The 20,201-nt window shown below is 38.2% G+C and overlaps 2 protein-coding genes and 1 non-coding gene across 5 annotated transcripts in view; 2 read left to right on the plus strand and 1 right to left on the minus strand.

Moving 5' to 3' along the window:
• Positions 1-18,911, minus strand: part of ANLN (anillin, actin binding protein) — a 56,716-nt gene extending 37,805 nt beyond the window's left edge. For all 3 annotated transcript variants that reach the window (XM_069461594.1, XM_069461593.1, XM_069461592.1), the window contains exons 1-5: positions 18,726-18,911; positions 11,761-11,914; positions 8,988-9,302; positions 2,987-3,372; positions 1,602-1,824 (exon numbers count right to left, since the gene is read on the minus strand). In XM_069461594.1, the coding sequence (XP_069317695.1) occupies positions 1,602-1,824; positions 2,987-3,372; positions 8,988-9,302; positions 11,761-11,914; positions 18,726-18,743 (1,096 nt within the window). In that variant the 5' untranslated portion in view covers positions 18,744-18,911. The remainder of the gene's footprint in view (positions 1-1,601; positions 1,825-2,986; positions 3,373-8,987; positions 9,303-11,760; positions 11,915-18,725) is intronic.
• LOC138377732 (small nucleolar RNA SNORA38) lies at positions 13,580-13,710 on the plus strand. Its single transcript, XR_011231886.1, has one exon. It is a non-coding gene; the product is annotated as a small nucleolar RNA SNORA38 (small nucleolar RNA).
• The window catches only part of MATCAP2 (microtubule associated tyrosine carboxypeptidase 2), a 46,673-nt gene continuing 45,167 nt past the window's right edge, over positions 18,696-20,201 (plus strand). Inside the window, exon 1 of the mRNA XM_069461595.1 lies at positions 18,696-18,809. Coding sequence (XP_069317696.1) covers positions 18,696-18,809 — 114 coding nt within the window. The remainder of the gene's footprint in view (positions 18,810-20,201) is intronic.

The raw sequence follows: 20,201 nt of genomic DNA on the forward strand, positions 1-20,201 counted from the left end.
CAAAGATTTTCCTGTAAAGGGCCAGACAGTAAATATTTTGAGCTTTGCGGACCATATGGCCTCTGTCACAACTATTCAACTCTGTATTATAGAATGAAAGCAACCACAGGGGATGTATAAACAAATAGGTGTGGCTGTGTTACAATAAAACTTTATTTGCAAAAACAAGCAAAGGGCAGAATTTGACCCGTGGCCACAGTTTGAGGACTCCATCTGTCCCTTATTACCACTTCATGCTATATCTCAAACTAGGGTCCATTAGAAATACAAAGAAGCATCTAAACAAATATCTCTGAGGTCCTGGAAATATGATTCTGAGCATATCCAGCAGCCAAAAACAATAAAAGGACTTAAGGCTTCTAAGCCTTAAGTCTTTAGAAAATTGGGAGTAACTAACCCTATTCCATATGGGGATCTTCTTATTGCTTCTAATTTTCATTTTGGTTTATCTGGAAACTGCTGATTTCTTCTTACCCTATAAGTAATAGCTTCCCCACTCTCATCTCTCTGTTTACTTCCTCTTTATGATGAGCTACAGTTTCTGGAGGGATTATATTTTCAAAAGTTAAACGGTAGAATTAAAAGGCTTTCCAATGAACGAGAATATAGTTCAAAGTAAATGGTACACATATTTGCACCATTTAGTTTAATCCTGTGTTTCTCAACCAATAGTATGTGGGAGTGTGCACAAGGTGTAAGTCACAAGACAAATACGGCATTTCCTGGAGCATCAGTTTACTATAGTAGGAAATTCTGAATTTTTATATGTAAACACACACACAATATACACACATAAATATAATTAGGGGACGAAAAGAGGTTGATTAATGGGTACAAATATACAGTTCGAGAGAAGAACTAAGACCTACTGTTTGGTAAATCAGTAGAGTGACTATAGTTTACAATAAGCTATTGTATATTTCAAAATAGCTGGAAAAGAAGAATTCAAATGTTTTTAGTGTAAAGAAAAGATAAATATTTAAGGTAATGGATATCCCAATGATACTGATTTGATGTTTACAAAATTATATATTAAATGTACCCTCCAAATATTTAATATGTACATTATATATCAATAAAAAATAGCATTTAAAAAAGAAAGAAATTTCTATTATTTATAAATCTCAAAAATAAGTAAATACATAAATAAAATTGGGAGTGGAGTCATTTGTTCACACATCCACTTCTCTCTGCTATTACGGGTGCCTTCATAATGAAGATTGAGAAGTACTACTCTGCATACTTGGCTTCTAGAATATTTCTCCAGTTTGCCCCTAAACCGTGATTTCTGGCTGCATATGCTTTGTCTGCCTCAAAAAATATAGAAAAAAATATCTAGCATGATCATCCTATAGAAAGTATGTTTAAACTGTTAAAATGTAACAGGTTAAATACTTTGACCAGTAAATGGACTAGTCTACACTAATGAATATTCATTGAATCAATGAAAGCTGAATATGTAGAAGTCTTATTTGGAACATTCGAGCATTGGCCCTGACAAACGAACACTGTACCATTCACAATTGGATATTTAGAATGCTTAGAATAAATATCCTGCATATAGACAAGAGTAAACTTTAGATTTTTTGTAAATACATAACCTGGTGTTGTAGATTTGTCTTTAGATTGAGACTGCAGACAAATTTCTCTGTTCAGTTCTTTGGACCGAACTGTCTGGGATACAGTTGACTTCTCAATTGGTTTCGATACCTCTGTTTTCAGAGGACTACCAGGAGTTTTTTGAAGTAGCTCAGGATTTTCTACCTCACAATTTTTAGCATCAGTGATGGATGTAGTAGATTTCACTAGGGAAGAGGTACCTTTCTGAAACATGAAAACACTTAGGGTGAACAACAACATTCACAGTATCTATAAGAATTCCTATACCCAAACAATTCAAATCCCATTAACCTGATAGCCTTTATATAAGACTTATGAAAATGAAATATTCTCGCTCTCCGATTAAACTAATTTGAAAGGTTTGGGAGAAAAATCAACTTAGAAAATGCTATTATTTAAATTATAATATGTAGTTCAATCTGCATAATATATTGATGGGTAATTAAGTATCAGTGGTAGGATAATCTCCATTTAAAAATTTTTTTCTTCATATTATTACACTAGTACCTTTATTAAATTTGATCTAACTGTATTAGATCAAATTACATTTTTATTAAGTCAGTATCAATTTAACAAAATTGTATCATGTACTTGATGGCTAATTATAATAAATTAAGTGATTACTATGTGGCCAAGTACTACACTAGGTGCTTTATGTATCTTACCTTATTTAACCCTCCAAATAATCCTTTTCCCCATTTTACATATAACAAGGCTTTGCAAGATTAAGTATGTAGTTCAAAGCCACACTTCTAATTATGTGACAGAGCTAGGATTGAATGCAGGTCTGTTTAATTCCAAAGCCTAGCTCTACACTAAAAGACAATGGTCAAGAACACAACAGTCTTTATCCTTTTTGAGTTTTTTTTTTAATTGTTTTTTAAAAACTGTTGTGGTAATACCTACACAAAGTAAAAGTTTCAAACATTTTGAAAGGATATACAGTAAAAAAGTGTCATGCCCTATTTAGCAATTTACCCTTCCTAGAGGCAATTATAGCTACTAGTCTATTATGTCTTTCCAGAAATAGTTGAAATTTTATATTTACACATATACACAAAGCATTCCAATGGAGTATTTAATTTTCAATTCTCCCTTTAATGACCAAGAAGAGGCTCCATTATTCCACTATCATAGACTTTGAATTTGCCTTAAATTAATGTAATTTCAGTTGCCAACTGCTAGTTTATCTTGGGACAGGGTACCAAACTTATGATTTTTACATTCTATGAAACTGATATTCTAAAAATACATATAAATACACTTTGCATATGTTATAAAATACATACCTACACATACACACACACATTACCCTTCAAAACAAAAAAAGAAAAGGCTTCCAAAGACCAAAATGGTGTTGACTTACCACAGAGCTGGAAATTGAGGCATTAACCAAAGATGCATCAGCAGCGCTGGAGGATGAGGCTTTATTCAAAGAGGCATCGCTATCCCTTTGGGAACAGCATGTAGCTTCCTGCTTAACACTGCTGCTATTGATCCTAGCAGATGCTCCACTTGCAGAGGAAAATTTGGATAAACAAGTGGTACCAGGCTGTTCTTGTACACTGTTTTGCTTTGCAGATGAATGATTTACATCATCTTCCCAGGAGCAAATAGTTGCAGCAAGGTTGGCCAGACGGGCCTTTCTCCCAACTGGAATTGCTGAGGCATCCGAAAGGGTTGGTTTGGGAGGGGAGGCAGCCTTTTCCTCTGATGGCATTGGTGAGAAGAGTGAGCTTTCGGGAGTATCATCTGAAAATGTTTCCACAAAGAGTTAAAAGCCATGTTTAAGAGTTACAGTGATGTATATAATACTAGAATCACTCCACACAGAATTTGTAAATGAGATTAATAGGTTTAAGAACCAGTGAAAAACTCTTCTATGAATGAAACTACCAAGCTATTTAAACTTGACAATATCTTTTCAAACCAAATGTGATACTTAATCCAAATTTTTAAAAAACACTATTATACCTATTTTTTTCAATTGTTTGATGAAACATAAACACTGTGGGATACCACACATTTAGGTTATATTTTTAGAATTAAAACATAGTGTGATAACACTGCACAATTTAAGATTATGTATCTCACAGGAACCTTTTGTTTTAAAAATGGATTAGACCAGTGCTGTAAAATAGAACATTCTATGATGACAGATATACCTGTGCTAGTCAATACAGTAACCAGTAGCCACATGTAGCTAGTGAGTACTTGAAATGTGCAGCTATGGCAAATGAAAAGCTAAATTTATTTCATTTTAATTAATTAAAATTTAAATACCTACATATGGTTACTGACTACTGTATTGCACAGCATAGGGTTAAACAAAATCAAATGTTTTTCTGCATAGTTACTTCACTTGGAAATAAATCTCAAATAGTGATATTTAACTGACAAAGGATCTAGGCCTGTATATATATGTATACAGAGTATGTATACAGAGTGTGTATACAGGGAAGCCAAGGTTCATGGATAGCACTTCCTATTCCACAAATTCAATCAAGGAAAGAAGGATCCCTCCTAAGGCTTCTACCGCTGTCTGAAGTTTCAATTCTACCCCTCCAAAACCTTCTCAGGGATCTTGCTCCAAATAACCCCTCTCTTTCTCTACAAACTCTTCTCTGCACATAAACACAGTCATGTGTCACTTAACAACAGGGATACATTCTGAGACATGCATCATTAGCAGTGCACCTCATAGAGTGTACTAACACAGACCTAGGTGGTCTAGCCTACTACACACCTAGTCTATGTGGTATAATCTATTGTTCCTAGGCTATAAACCTGTACAGCATGTTACTGTCCTGAATACTGCAGGCAACTGTAACACAATGGTGAGCACTTGTGCATCTAAACATATCTATCAAAACATAGGTACAGTAAAAATATAGTATTATAATCTTATGGAACCACCATAGCATATGCAGTCCACCATGGACTGAACCATTGTAGAGCAGCATATGATCTTACAGTTCGCCCCCCTTATCCTCGGTTTCACTTTCCCAATTTCATTATGAGCAGTCAACTGTGGTCCAAAAATATTAAATGGAAAATTCCAGAAATAAACAATTCATGTTTATTTATTTTTGGCTTAAACAACAGAAATTTATTGTCCCACAGTTCTAGTGTCTAGGAGTCTGAAATCAAGGTATTGGCAGGGTTGGTTCCTTTTAAGGGCTGTGAGGGACAATTTGTTCCATGTTTCTGTCCTAGCTTCTGGTGAACTCAGGAGTTCCTTAGTTTACAGATGGCATTTTCCCTGTGTCTTCACATTGTCTTTCCTATGTACGGGTCTAATTCATAAGTTTTAAATTGCACCACCTTTCTGAGCAGTGTGATGAAATCTCGCACCATCTCACCACGGACATAGCCAGCATATCCAAGCTGTAGACACTACCTGCACAATAGTCACTTAGTAGCTGTCTTGGTTATCAGATGGGCTGTTGTGGTATCAGTGCTTATGTTCAAGTAACCCTTATTTGACATAACAATGGCCCCAAAGCGCAAGAGTAGTGATGCTGGCAATTTTGTTATGTTAAAGAGAAGCCATAAAGTGCTTCCTTTAAGTGAAAAGCTGCAAGTTCTTGACTTAAAAAGGAAAGAAAAAAAACCATATGCTGAAATTGCTAATATCTATGGTAAAAATGAATCTTCTATCTGTGAAATTGTGAAGAAGGAAAAAGAAGTTCATGCTAGTTTTGCTCTCGCACCTCAAACTGCAAAAGTTACAGCCAGAGTGCGTAAGTGCCTAGTTAAGATGGGCAAGGCATTACATTTGCAGGTGGAAGACATGAACAGAAATGTGTTGCAATTGATGGCAACCGGGTTCCATATTATTCAAGGTTTCAGGCATCCAGTGGGGGTCGTGAAACATATCCCCAGCGGATAAGCAGGGAGACTACTGTATGCTCAAGTCTCTCTCATCTTAAAAATAAACATCACCTCATTGACATACACTCTTTAGTTACCACCCCTCTTTCCCTGCACAATATTCACTCAGCACCTAACTCCTTCAACCAGCCTTCTGCCTACACCACTGCCCTGAAGTTGGTCTTGCTATTGTCACTAGTGCCAGTCTACACTTTGCAGGCCTTGTATTTCTTGACATCTCTAAAATTATCACTCCCTTTCTGTTTGTGACATTATTCTCTACCAGTTCCCCTGTCTTTCTGGCCTACCTTCATGGTCTTCCAGCTATCAACTACCTCTTTTTGGCTCTCCCATAGGTATCTCAAATAACATATCTGAATTAAAATTGCCCCGAACATATTCCTCCTCATCTTAGTAAATGACATCACAAACTACCCAGTCATTGGGGCCAGAAATCTGGCCTCTTCCTCCCCTCTCCCTCATCCTCCACCAACCAATCATTAAGTCCTATAGATTCTTTCCCCTAAATCTCTCCAGTCAAGCTTCCCCTCGTCACTTCCACAGGCTCTCATTGTTTTGCACCTGGATTCTAACTGGTCTTCCTTCTTCAAATTTTTGTCCTATCCAACCCTTCCTCAATTCTGATGCCAGAATTTAGATCTTTCTAAAACACTTAACCTGCTTTAAACTTTCCCAGTACCTCTCTATCACCTCCTAGTTAAATTCCAATCTGGACCCTGCTGCTTTTTTCAAATTTATCTCTTGGTTTTCTACCATATGCTCTATACACCAGAATACCAAATCTTTATACACACACTATACTCATGTTACTTGCCTCTGTGCTTTTTATATATTCTGGTTTTTCTGCCTAGATTATCTCTACTCTCTGAAACCAGCTGTCCTTCAAAGTCTACCTTAATTGCCTCTGCCTCCTCCAAAAAAGCCTCCTTGACCATCACCTTCCCTACAATACCCTTTTACACACCTCTATTATCTTCCTTAGAATAAGCACTGCCCTCTAAGCAGATGACAGTTTTATTGTCATGTTTTAGGATGGGCTTAAGAGACCTCTAGCTCTTCTAACTATTCTCTGTCAGAATGACAGGCTTCAGATAAATTATATTTTAGTCTAAGTTCTCAAACATTTAACTGACTGATATCCACAGTCTTGTTTAGCAGTCACTAAACCATTCATTACAAATGCTTTATTCACAAGTTTCATTTCTTGAAATTAGACAGGATATGGTCCCTTAATGAGATTTATTTTCAAAGAGGAGGTGGGCATTTTTTTTAACATTTGCTTTCAAAATGGTCAAAATCACTGCAGTGCTTTATGCTCTAGAATGTTTAGGGCTTTGGTTATTCTTTTGACCATATGTTAAACCACAACCCTCTCCTTTTTTTTTTTTTTAAAGGATAATCTGCACTCTGCTACCCAAAGATAATTCCTACAAAACAGCAATGGGGCATCCTTCTATCCAGGCACTTTTGTAACACAGTAGCTGCCCCTCCTCCCACAGATATGGACATCCCTGCCTCAGGTCAGTGGTAGGGAGGAGAAGGGAAAAGGCCTTTTGTTCTTATCCCAGGTGGCACCAGATCCCCAGGTAGGCAGTGGTGGAGTTCACAGGCTTTGTCCTTCGAAGAGATGGGACTATTAGAATAGTTAACCAAAATAGCCTAGAACTAAGAAGTCCTCCCTTTAAAAGCTCTGTACTTCTGCCTATGTTCGGGAAATCTGGATTTTGAGACGACAAAAAGGTCTCTTTCCTCCTCCCCAAAACACTTGTCCTCATTCTGATTCGGCCTGGTGGACAAGCGCTGAGTTTTCGGTAACATGTTTACTGGTTAGCCTCCTCAGCCTTTATAAAGAAACATGGTTAACCCCACCCACTACTAAAATGAACAGGTATTGACACCGTAGACTATCTGCATTTTGTTATGTGCCCAAAAAAATCAGGCAGATCACAAGCAGCTAAGAATAGGAGTCCTAAAGTACAACTACTGGGATTTGAATTTTAGCTGGTTGATGGCGGGCAGTTTTCTTAGCCTCCCTGAACCCAGTTTCCTCTTCTATAAAATGAAGATAAAAGTAGTATGTATCTCATAAGATTGTTGTAAAGATTAAATGCTACTAGAACCAAAAGTATGTACAATGCCTAGCATATTCAATAGGAAGTGTTTGCTCTTGAGATTATTGCTGCCAGGAAACATAATCTTAACTCTCTGCTAATATTTGCCAAAATTTTAGTTAAAAGAACTGGTATTTATGGAAGACTGTCTGAAATATATGTAGTCCACCCATTTCTCAGACCACTTGGTCACAAATTTGGGTATGCATCAGAATTACCTAAGAGCTTTAAAAAAAAAGACAAAAGCACACCCTGGGGCTCCACCACACTTCTGAGATTCCAATCCAAAGGTCTGAGTGATTCTGATACACATCAGCAGGGCTGAGAACAAAGGCTTAAGGAATGCTTCCTTGGGTAAGGCCCAGGAAGCCACTGACCTGTCTACCTGCACGCACTGTGCTAGCTCACTTTAGAAGTGCTTCTACTGAACTGAGCTTGGAGCCACGCCACCTGACTACCTTGAGAAATCTTACAAGTTTATTAGCTCCCACAAAGTCACCTTTAGGACACAAGGAGGAAAGTTCTCTCAGGTCTCAGTGCCAAAGATGGTTGTGCTTTTAGCTTATGAACATTAGTTCATATAATTGATAATTTCACTTCTTTGCATTGGCCACTAGCAAGAAGAGGACCTTATAGCCTGTATTTAATAAACTGACTTTACTTTTCACTTCTTTGTTTTTCCTTCTCATATTTTCTCTTCATCTTGATTCCCTTAATTTTCATGTTTTATAATATAAGTATTTTTGTAAGTCATCTCAAGGTGTGTTTTTTTTTTTTTTTTAACAAGGCAGGAGATTAAAAAACCTGATCATAGCACAAATAACCCCATTGCATAATTATTGATTTACTTCTCAGGCTCCCCATCTGATTATAGGCTCACGAAAGGCAAGAATTAGGTCACTTCATTTGTGGCCAGCATTGTAGACTCATAACACACTTTGCAGGTGCTCAATTTATGATTTTTGACATTTTCTCTTTCTCGTACTGAACAACACTGCACACTTTATTTAGTGAATCCATGAAATAGGATTTTTTAAATATAGAGCAGAAGGTCAGAAATGCTGACCAAGTATGTACCAAGTATAGTTTATTCTCAACTGCTTTTCATAGCAAATATAAGATATAATATTCAATTATAAGATCAGAACTAGTCCAAGAACCTCATCATCTACCTCAATGAGAACACAACCAACTTATAAATATACTATAGGTATACAAGCCATTTGCAAGCAAAGGATACTCAGGATATAGATAAAACAAAAGCATTTTACCTCCCATGTGTTAACTGATAAAATTTTCAACATACTAAACTGAATCTTATTGAAAAAGATGTATGGACAATATCATCTATACAATTTATACCTGTCATATCATTATTATCCCAATGGCGCCGTTGCTCTGCAAGTTTTTGCATACGTGTTTTAACTGAGGAGGCTGCAGTTGCTTCTAATGTTGAGTTCAGCCCTCTCCTGGTGCCCAGCAGGGATGCTGGGGCTGCAGCAGAATCATTAACAGCATCTGCTGCCTGTGGCTTCACCGGAGGAGACACAGGACTTGGAGAACACGATTTTGTAGAAGTTGACTCAACCGGTTGTTTATTTTCCAAGTTAGAAACTTCTACTTCAGCATTGTCAGAACAGCGTTTCTTTGATGGTGATGGTTTTGTACAAGATTTCTCTAGATTAAAAAGGATTAAAGAAGACAGTCAAAATTCTGTAATTTCTCAAGGTATGAAAAACTTGAGGTAGGTACCTAACAAGTTAGTAAAACACCATCTTTCTCTGTTCCTTTAAATGATGTTAGTTACAAGAAATAGTAAAACACCACTCACTTTCTGTAACTTAGAAATGTGATATCAAAGATTCCTTTTTAAGCATATAATTTATGGTTATAAGATCTACAGCCCAATCACCTAATTTTTAGATTAAAAAATCAAGCCTAGAGAAATTAAGTTACCTGCCTAAAGTCACACAGCTGAGCTAAGGGTAGAAACCAGGTTTTTTGTTTTTGAAACAATCCTTCATGGACAATAACCAACAAGCAAGGGTAGAAGGGCACCTGGCTGGAGGTTTAGGAGAGAGGCAGGGAACAGAAAAGGTGAATTATCTGGTTAATACCAAACAAATTCACCAGTACAAACACTTAACAGCATTTCTTTAAACGTCTATGAGCAAATACCTATAAGTGAAAAAGTTATAAAATAAAAAAGAGCTATCCAAACATAAAGCATATTATTTCTACCCAGGAATGAGTCTCAATGTATCTCCTGGAAAATCAATTATTTTAAAAAGTAAGAACGTAAATTTCATATGAGGTCAGTTTCATCGGCTGTCTAACCAAGTGCTTTTGTTTTGGCAGTGACCAAAGTAATATAATGTTAGTGGTAAGTCATTATTGCCCTTATGTGACATCAACCTAATGAAATATATATCATGAAACTTTCTAATCTTTTGTAACTCATTTATGGATCCATTTTCTATGAATTCATCTAATCATTTTTTGAAAGTGTTCCTATTTTAACTTGCAACACCACCTTAAAATACAGAGTTCTTCAGGTTTATAGTTCTTACATGAAATAGTAAATACATTTACATTTTGATGCTTAATTAAATACTTCCATTTAAGCATGAAAATATAGTTCCAAACACTAGTTTATAAGTACATAGTACTCAATGGTGGAAACTCATCTCACAGTGAAAATGAAAGATCCTACACTAAGGACAGGCATCTATTTTTCTGGATGAATACCATATAATGTATATTTCCTTCCCTCCCTTCAAGATGAATAAATAAATTCTTGTTCTATGGTTATCGAAAATAACTAAGCCAGCCCCCATACCCTCTCTCTGCTTTTTTTATAACATCAGTTTTGCCCTCTATAATACTCTTTTCATATGTAAGTATTCTAAAGTTGTACTAAAGAAGATTATTATCTCTAGACTATTCTACACTCCAGTGAAGACTAAGGCAGCTGGCTGATGCTGGCTGGGGATGCCAGGATTTAGGAAAGAATAAGATAAGATTCCAGGTGAGTTTGGGTTTGTCTGTTGTTCCTATGTGTATTTGTTTTTGTTTAATTCCACTACTTCTGGAGATTAACAACCCAAGCTTCAAGCCCAGCCCTAGAGAATTGGTTCAGCAAACCAAGGATGAAAAAGACTCGTTAGGGGAGGAGCGAGGATGTGCCCCGGGCAGCCTCACCCCTCCTCTCCCTTAAAAAAAAAAAAGAAAAGAAAAGAAAAGAAAAGACTCCTTAAATTTCAAGCATGTGCAAACAGTCTGCCTTCCATTGCCTTGCTCATGCCAGAGACACCACCTGAACTTAGTGGTTCGCTGTTCTGGCACTGCTGGAGCAAAAAAACTACATCACTACCAGTGTAAGTGTTACCCTGCTCCTTTTCTTCTCTTCTCTTGGGGTTTTAAGGATAACTTTGGATTGAGAAAAATAAAGTTCAATCAATTAATCTCAAATATTCGGGGGTTTTTTTGGTTTGAGTTCTTGTTTTGTTTTGGTTTTTAGTTTGGTTTTTTTTTGTAGAGATAGGGTCTCGCTATGTTGCTCAGACTGATTTTGAACTTCTGGCCTCAAGCAATCCTCCCACCTCAGCCTCCCAAAGTGCTGGGATTACCGGAATGCTTGCCCATAATTTGAAATATTTGTTATTAAAAAGAAACTCTGTTCCAACCTCATAGGTACTAGGCCTAATGTAAGAACGCTGAATTAGAATAGAAGGCTGTTCTTTTGTCAGAGGCTGTTATATTTGTCTCATAAAGACCTTGGTTCTTCTACACACATAATGAAATGTGTAAGACTTGTCTCTTTTAAAGAAATGAACATTCTCCTCCCACAGCTGTGTGTGCGTGCATGCACACATGTGCACATGCTTACACACACAAATGTGCATACGCAGGCTGGCCATCTCCCTCCCCTACCCCAGTAAGGCCCAGCCTCGCCATCAGTGCTGGTGCCAGAGCTCTGTGTGGATGGGCTGCAGACTGGCCTGTCTGGGACTTCCAGGTGCCATCATCTGGTGTGCTCAGATGAGCTCATTTGTTCATTTTTACTGTACATTTATGGTAATAAAATCATGCAGCAAAAAATAAATTAATTAATAAATGAAAATTTTACTTTTACCTTCACCACCAGATAGGGGCTGCTGGTTACTTGCTTCCGAAAGCGGCTCTCTGGCTCGCTTAGCATGAGTTATAGACCTTGCAGCTGCTGTAGGCCTCTCAGCCATTTTTCTCTGAAGATTCTCTCGCCTAGCACGGGTTCGCTCAAGCAGTTTCTACATATGTAAATATATCAGAGTGTTAAAACAAGTTTCATCAAAGGTTCACAAAATTGCAGTATCTTCTAAAATCACTAATTGCCATGTAGGATAACAGTTAAATGCATTTCAAAAGTGAAATCCTAAGTAATTAAGTCAAGATTCACTAAATGAGCACCCCAATATCATAATTATTACAGATGCAACAGGAACATTAAAGGGTGAATAAAATGTGTAAAGTTAGTTATATGAGATTTTAAATGACCACAAATTCTTTCTGCTTCCATCAAAAGATAGAATCTATTTCTCCACCTTTGAATCTTGGCTGGCCTTATGATTTGCTTTGATTAATAAAATATGGCAGAAGTGATACTGTATGACTTCCTAGGCATCAAGAGATCTTGTAGTTTGGGCTCTCTTGAAACACTGCTACCATGTGAAGAAGCCCAGGTTGATTCTACCAGAGATACATGGTCCAGCCGTCAGCCAGCATCAACCACTACACAAGTGAATGAGGCCATCTTAGACCCTCCAGCCCCAGATAATTTGCCAGATCACTGAAGATTCCTGCATGACCTCTGTAGCAGAAAAACAGCCCAGCTGAGCCCAACACAAATTGCTGACCCACTGAATCATGAGAAATAGAGTGGTTGTTGTTGTAAGCCACCATGGTAGGCAGAATAATAATCCTCCAAAAATGTTTTTGTCCTCATCCCCTGAACCTGTGAATATGTTACCTTATAGGTCAAAAGGGACTTTGCTGATATGATTAAGAATCTTCAAATGGTGAGATTTTATCCTGAATTATCTGGGTGGGCTCAACATAACCACAAAGGTCCTTACAAGGGAAAAGAGGGAGGAGGTAGGAAGGTGAGGTCAGAGATGATGTGACAACAGAAGCGAAGGTCAGACTAATGTGATTAGTGGCTCTAAAGATAGAGGAAGGGGCCACAAGCCAAGAAATGCAGATGGCCTTTGGAAGCCAGAAAAGGCTAGGAAACAGATGCTCCCCTAGAGCCTCCAGAAGAAACACAGTCCTGCTGACACCTTGATTTTAACCCAGTAAAATCCATTTCAGACTTCTAACCTACAGAACTGTAAGATAATAAATATGTGTTATTTAAACCACTAAGTTTGTGGTAATGTGTTACGGCCGCAAAACCAATATAGCCACTAAAATTTGAGGTGGTGATAAGCAGCAAGAGATAAAAGACGTATTAGTTCTTTGAAAAGATAAGATGCTTCCCAAGAGAAAAAAAGTAAACAATTTTATGTTTTAATTAAATATCAATATATAATAAAATAGTTTTAAGTTGAAGCCATTCCATAAAATCATGAAAACTCCTCTTTTCTTACCCTAAACTGATGTTCCTATTTTGAGTCAGTATAGTAAAAAACGTAAGACCATGTAAAACAATTTATTCTATTTCAAATGTACACAACGAAAGGAGAGATACAGATTATTATTACTGCCCTGCACACACACATATGGTAGTTAGTACAGACTGAGGAATTAAATTCCATTTGACCTTTTTTAATTCCTCAATTAAAATAGGGTTAACAAAGCCAAGGTGTGTAGTCCCAGCTACTCAGAAGGTTGAGGTGGGAGGATCACTTGAGCCCAGGGGTTTGAGTCCAACCTGGACAACACAATGAGATACCAACTCTGAAAAATAATAAAACCTCTCCTACAAAGGTGTGTCTGTGGTTCCCTGTCTTTGGACATGTAAGCATTGGAGGCAAAGAACTGTGGACTTCAAGAAGTCTGGAGTCAGCTTGCTCCCTGCAGGCTCAAGACCAACCATCACACATAGAAGGAAAAAAAAAGAAAAGAAAAAAATAACTTAACAATTAATTAATTAAATTAGACTAACAATTTCTAAAAATTTCTGAGTATGCAAGAGGAGCATGAGCTAAACTTGAAAGAAGGTACAACTCTCTGCTTTTCTTAGGAATGATTTCTAATTTAAAGTTCACTGAAAGAAATGACACTAAACTGAAATGCTTTATCACTAAAAGAATAATTTATGAATCAAATACCTTCCAAACACAAGACCTTCACCCTTTAAATAAAAGTCTCCTTTAACAAACTCAAGAATGACCATATTGTTATACAAATTCATATATGTCTGATAATTTCCCCCATGACAAAAAACATCATTCCCCACATACAACACTAGCCTAATTATATTCACTCATGGACATGCCCACATTCCATTCTGGTCAGTTAGAACATTTGTGAGTCAGTATAGCTTCAGTTACCATGAGCAATGGGTCACAACAAAAGAATGTGGTTTTGTCATTCAAACACTTACTTGTATAAGTGTTCTACTGATTACATTAGTTTCAAAAAATCCCCAATTAAAAAAAGTAAAGTAGATAAGCCAAAAAAGTTCCCTAATCTGTGAAATAAAGCTAAAAAGCACTAAAGGTTATTAATGTAAAAGGTATGATGTATCTTAAGCACATACACTCAGCTCAATAAATATAAGTAGCACTCAATACAGATAAGTAGCCCTTTCTTGTAATAATGTATCAGGAATTCAAGAATTCTTTTAAATATAAGGCACATTCCTTCAAATAACACACGTCATTCTTCACACAGTAGAGGCATAATCAGGAAGTAAGATATTCCACATGAATGAATTTCAGATAACTGAAGCTTATAGTCCCTAAACAATTTTTGCTACACACATTCCAAATCGTTTCTGATAGAAATTTTTCTAGGAGATGTTATTAATTTCTCTGCCTTCTTAAACAGAGTGGACTCAATACAAATTAGTTTGTTGTTATTTTCAATGTTCGAGCAGCTCTTTCCCAGGTCAACACAGAAACTTTCATTTAATTCTGGAAGATATAGCCGGGCATCTATAATCCCAGATACTCAGGAGACCGAAGCAGGAGGATCCCTTAAGGCCAGGAGTTCAAGACCAGCCTGGGCAACAGAGTGTGAAACTGTCTCTAAAAAAAGAAATAATTCTGGAAAGTAAGAGAACCTCCATTCAAATCAGTAGCAGTATGTTCATTTACTTGTTTACTTATTTATATTCAGCCTGCATACATAGGATTTAAAAGTATCTCAAATAAAAGATGTTTTTACAAAGTATTTTAATTGTAGCTTTTTCTCTTTTAAGGTTTCTATATGCAAAGTTCTGGCTTAGCACATCTAGCTCTGGGTTTCCCTGTAGTATTCTTAGACTGTGATGACCATCATGTGAGCAGAGCTTCAAAGAAAGAGGCTTACAGTGGTGTTATGAGTAGTAAGTTTACGGTTTTAAATTCACCTAACAAGTATAACAACAATCACTAAAGATTATGTAGGATTTAATATAAAGTACTTTCAATGTCTAGTACACACCATTTCATTCTCAAAACCTGATTTGGTAGGTTCTGTTTCTACTATTGTTTTACAGATGAAAAAATGAGGCACAGGTTAAATAACACACCATACCTACTTTGACATCCTTGACTAGAGGAAAAAAAATAAATAAATAACACACCATAGGTCACATAGCTAAGAATTGCCAGGCAGTATTCCAACCAGGCTCCCAAGGCTGGGCTCTTAACTATTTTGTTATAAACTGTCTCTTGACTAAATCCAATTGTTCTTTTTAAGAACTTATTGTCAGCAGAACTAACTAGCTTCATACCTTCAACAAAATTTTTGAATGTTATCAGTTGATCATAATAGATGTCTGCCTTGGCTGCTTGTTAGTCCATGAGTCAACAGGAGATGGATTCTTTTTTCATTTCTGGGTGGTCCATGAAGAACATTAAAAGACATTGCCCACTGGACCCTGTCCAGATCCTGATTCAAACAAACAACTAAACGTGAAATACTTGGGGAAATGAACATTGACAGATATCTGATGATATTAAGAAATTATTTTTAATTTTTTAGGTGCAATAACAGCATTTTTTTTAAAGTCTTTAGTTACCATTTAGTGATGAATATTGAAGTATTTATGTATAAAATTATATAATGTCTAGAATTTGCTTCAAAATAAGTCAGAGGATGGCTAAGAGGGGGGTACAGTGAAACAAAGTGGCCACATGTTGAAAATTGCAAAGGCTGGATGATGAGCAGTTATATTCTTTCCTTTCCTTTTTTTTTTTTTTTTTTTTTTTGAGACAGAGTCTCACTGTATTGCCAGGGCTAGAGTACCGTGGCGTCAGCCTAGCTCACAGCAACCTCAAACTCCTGGGCTCAAGACATCCTCCTGCCTCAGCCTCCAGAGTAGCTCGGACTACAGGCCTGCACCACCACACCCAGCTAACTTTTTCTATTTTTAGTTGCCCGGCTAATTTATTTCTATTTTTAGTAGAGATGGGGTCTCGCTTTTGCTGAGGCTGGTCTCAAACTCCTAATCTCAACTAGTGATCCTCCCTCCTTGGCTTCCCAGAGTGCTAGGATTATAGGCGTAAGCCACCAAGCCCAGCCTAATAAGGGGTTATTATACTACTCAACCCTTGATGTATTTTGAAGTTTGCTTCAATAAAAAAAGAACATTACTAAAATGTTCTAACAGTTACTGTTGTACGTAATTATTTGTTTGTAAAATAATTTGTACCTAAGGGCTCTCTTCTATGTTAATTCAGCAAAATGCTATTGGATATACTTGATGTTAGGGAAAATATTAATATCTCTGAATAGAAAAGAACTGTCTCTGCTTTCATAAAGCTCACATTCTGGCAGGAAACATATTTAACAGGTAAATGCATTCAACATGTAGATTCAAGTGAGGCGAGCACTGTGAAAGGTGATCTCCCCTCAGAAGAACGGAGATCAAACTGAGCTAGAAGACCAATCAGAGTTTGCCAGGCAGCTGAGGCAGGGAAAGGAAGAGTGTGCCAGAATAGCACCAGTGACAGCAGGGAGAAGAATGAGCAAAGAAGTCTTGTTTGAGGAAAAGAGTTTAGGATGATTGTAGCCCTTCTAAACTGGAGTTACCAAAAGAATTAAGCCCTAATACTCTGGCATTAATCAATTAATTTCTTTCCTATGTTTGTAGGATGGCATTGATTATGAATCATCCTTGGGAGAATTGAGAAAATAGTTTCTTAAATAATTTTCTGTGTCCCACGGTTCTGAGAAGGAACTCTGATTAAGAAAGTCATTTTATACTGACTTTTAGTCCTTTTTGGACAAAGAAACTGTACCAGAAGTTCATTTCATTGTGCAAAAATGTTATGAATGCTCTAATTAAGCACCTAATAGTTGGAACCAATTCAAATGGTTCACTCTTTACCAATTAAGGAAAAGATGTCAAAGCTGTTTATTCCAACTGCAACTGACCTAACTTTTCATAATATAAACCATACATATTAAACCATACATATTTCTGAGCACATTCTAAATTTGTCTAGCTTCAGAATGACATTTTTAAGTAAAACAAAATACAATTTTCAACCAACTTTCAAAATGCTTTGCTCCTGTCAGTTACTTAGGAGAACACATAGGGCTTACGTTTTAAAGAATCCTACTCTGAATTAGTAACATAAAATAATATATTCTATTTAACTTCAATATAAGTGAAAGATATTTAGTGCATGACCAGCCCTACTCTTTAAAGGCAATACAAAAATACACTCTGAATTTTTCTATTAAAATTTCCAAGTAAGGTAAACAAATTGATGTGTTTTCCCTAATATGACTGAGAATCTGAAACAGAAAAATAGATAACTGTCATGTTGGAATACAAGTAAACTCTAATTGTTGAAACTTTTCATCAATATCTTCGACTTAACTTATGCAATTATAATTATATCCCCCCAAAAGAAAGTAATACTCCTCTCCATAGTTTTCAAGTTTTTGAAGCTAGTATAGAGACACTATTCGGCCCACTTTGCAAGGATTCAAAAAATAACAGTTTGAAACTTGCACAACAGCCTAAAGAAAGAGGAACTGTCCTGGAATAAAAGGGAGTGGACAACTGGCAACAAGACACCTCTGAATGTGTCAACATACATTCTCAACAGCTAAAGCTAGATTAATAATTGACACAATAATGATATAATCCATATCCTATTTCCAAAGAACAAAAGATGAGGTAAGTATTGTAATGATAAGCTCCACAGACACAGAAAGATTTAGTTCTTTACGCTGTTTTGTTTTTTTAAAATCGTGGGCTGAAAATTTTGGTTTATACACATTGGGCTAGGCAGCACTGTTTCCTTTCATCTAAAGAGTCAATCCCAGGTAAACTTCTTTGCTAGCTGGCTGAGCAATGAGCTCCGAAGGAACTACTGACTTTTTCTGAACGAATGCAATGGTTTCAAGCACCTGCCTATATTAACGTTTTGCTGTCATTAACAACATCCTTAAATGCATAGCTTCTCTGTGAGCCGCGTGAACTCCGCAAATCACATCCCATTCCTTTTCCTGGCGGCGGCTGCACACACAGCACTGAGTCACTTGGCCACCAGACTCCACCCTGCAAGGTATTCCAGCTTGTACCAGCAGAACTTGTTCGGTCAGGCCCAAGTCTCACTCTCGGGGGTGGCCGGACGTGGGGAGACGGGACTGCAGAGGAGCATTATAATAACGGAGGCTGACAAGAGTATTTTCACTACTGCCTTTCAGGACAGACTCATAGCTTTCCTCCCAGAGTTTCATCTGCAGGACAGGAACAACAACGAAACCGAGACGCACAGGCCATGGTCCCCTCCCGGCTCCTGCAGCCGCGACCGGCCCCCGCTCGACCCCCGCACGCTCACATTGCGCACGCGCGCGCACGCGCTCCCCGCCCGGTGGGCACAGGTTGACAGTAGGAACGGAAGGTGGGGGCCAAGAGGGGTCATGGCTGGCTGCACCCGCAGATTTTCTCACCTCTGTAAACGGGTCCATGGCCCCAGGCGTCGCGTGTCGACTACGAGACGATGGAAACGGTGGTTCAAATTCAGGAAGAGAAAAGTGAGTTTCGGATCAGTGTGTCTCCTGGAGAAAAGGAGTCTGGGACGGGGGAACTCTCCGGCAGCGAACCCTCCTCTTCCCTCGGCCTCCAAAGTCAGACTCGGCCTCCTGCGGCCGTTCAAATTTGAATTTCAGCGCCTGGAGCCGCGAGCATGCGCGCTGGGCGGGGCGGGGCGGGGCGGAGCCCGGCTCTGGGTCACGTGGGGGGCCGGGAGGTTCCCAGGAGTGGCCCCGCCTCCTCCGCTCCGCCTTGCCAGGCCCTGGCCGCCGAGGACGCGGGAGGCAGGCGCTCCCCGCCCTTCAACCGCCTCTGGACGGGGGCTCCACCTCCAACGCTCATACTCCCTGCCCGAGTTTAGCCATCCCTTCGCACCAACGGCGTTTGGGCGGGCGTTCCCGCCTTCCTTCATTCCTAAATAAAGGATTAAGAGCACTTGTGTTTGAAGTGCCCTTGGCCCTTTGGCCTTCGGTAGCTTTCTCTCTGCCCGCCACCCCCTACCCCTACTTCAGCAGAAGGGGGACGGCAGGCTTGGCCCTCAGGCGGGACTGGTGGGTCCCCCGGCCTCGTGGGGCCAATGACTAGTGACCCAACCGTGGGCGCTGGAGGCTTTTCTCCTTGGGAAAATAAGCGTGACATTAACAGACTGTGTGAAGAGTTCACACACAAGACTTATTTTAAATCCCATTCAACGGTATACAATGTTAGGGCTGGAAGAATTCTGAGAAGCCCTCTAGTTCAATCCTCCCTTTTTCTGATGAGAGAAGGAACACTTGGAGACATTCAGTGGTCCAGGAGAAATGAAAATCCCATTCTCAGCTCATCCTTGACTTTCCACCCTACATCAAGCTGTCTCATTTTTATTCTTAATAGAGTACTCAAAATGGTAAGGTATGTTACATCAGATTACATAGTTGTTACATCAGATTCACCACTTCTGTGGCAAGTCTGTGCTAGCGCTTGTGAAGAGGACAAGTCTTGATTTATTCATCTGAAAAAGTAACACCCGAGTAGATTACGGAGTAACCGCCCAACAGCTATATTTAATAACGTCTCCATCTTAGCAGTGAGTAAGCATTACAAGAAGTATTTTATAAACATCTTTAATACTGACCCTGTGACTGTAGGCTTTATACAAATCATTTAACCCTTTTTTTTTTTTTTTTTTAACCGTTTGGGGGAGTCATAGACTCCTTCGAAAATGCAATTAAAACTGACCAGCTACCTGGAAAAACGCCCATTCAATCATAAATTATTTAGCATAGGATTTTATGAAGTTCACAGAGTTAAGAAGATCTGATTTAGCCTCTTCGTATTTTAGTTTACTCAGTTGCATGACAGAAATAACCAACTGCCCTGCCTTCCTCAGAGTTTCATCTGTTGCCCTCAGGGGA

The sequence above is a fragment of the Eulemur rufifrons genome, chromosome 29, assembly GCF_041146395.1.
Source record: "Eulemur rufifrons isolate Redbay chromosome 29, OSU_ERuf_1, whole genome shotgun sequence".
In the NCBI taxonomy this organism is placed as follows: Eukaryota; Metazoa; Chordata; class Mammalia; order Primates; family Lemuridae; genus Eulemur; species Eulemur rufifrons.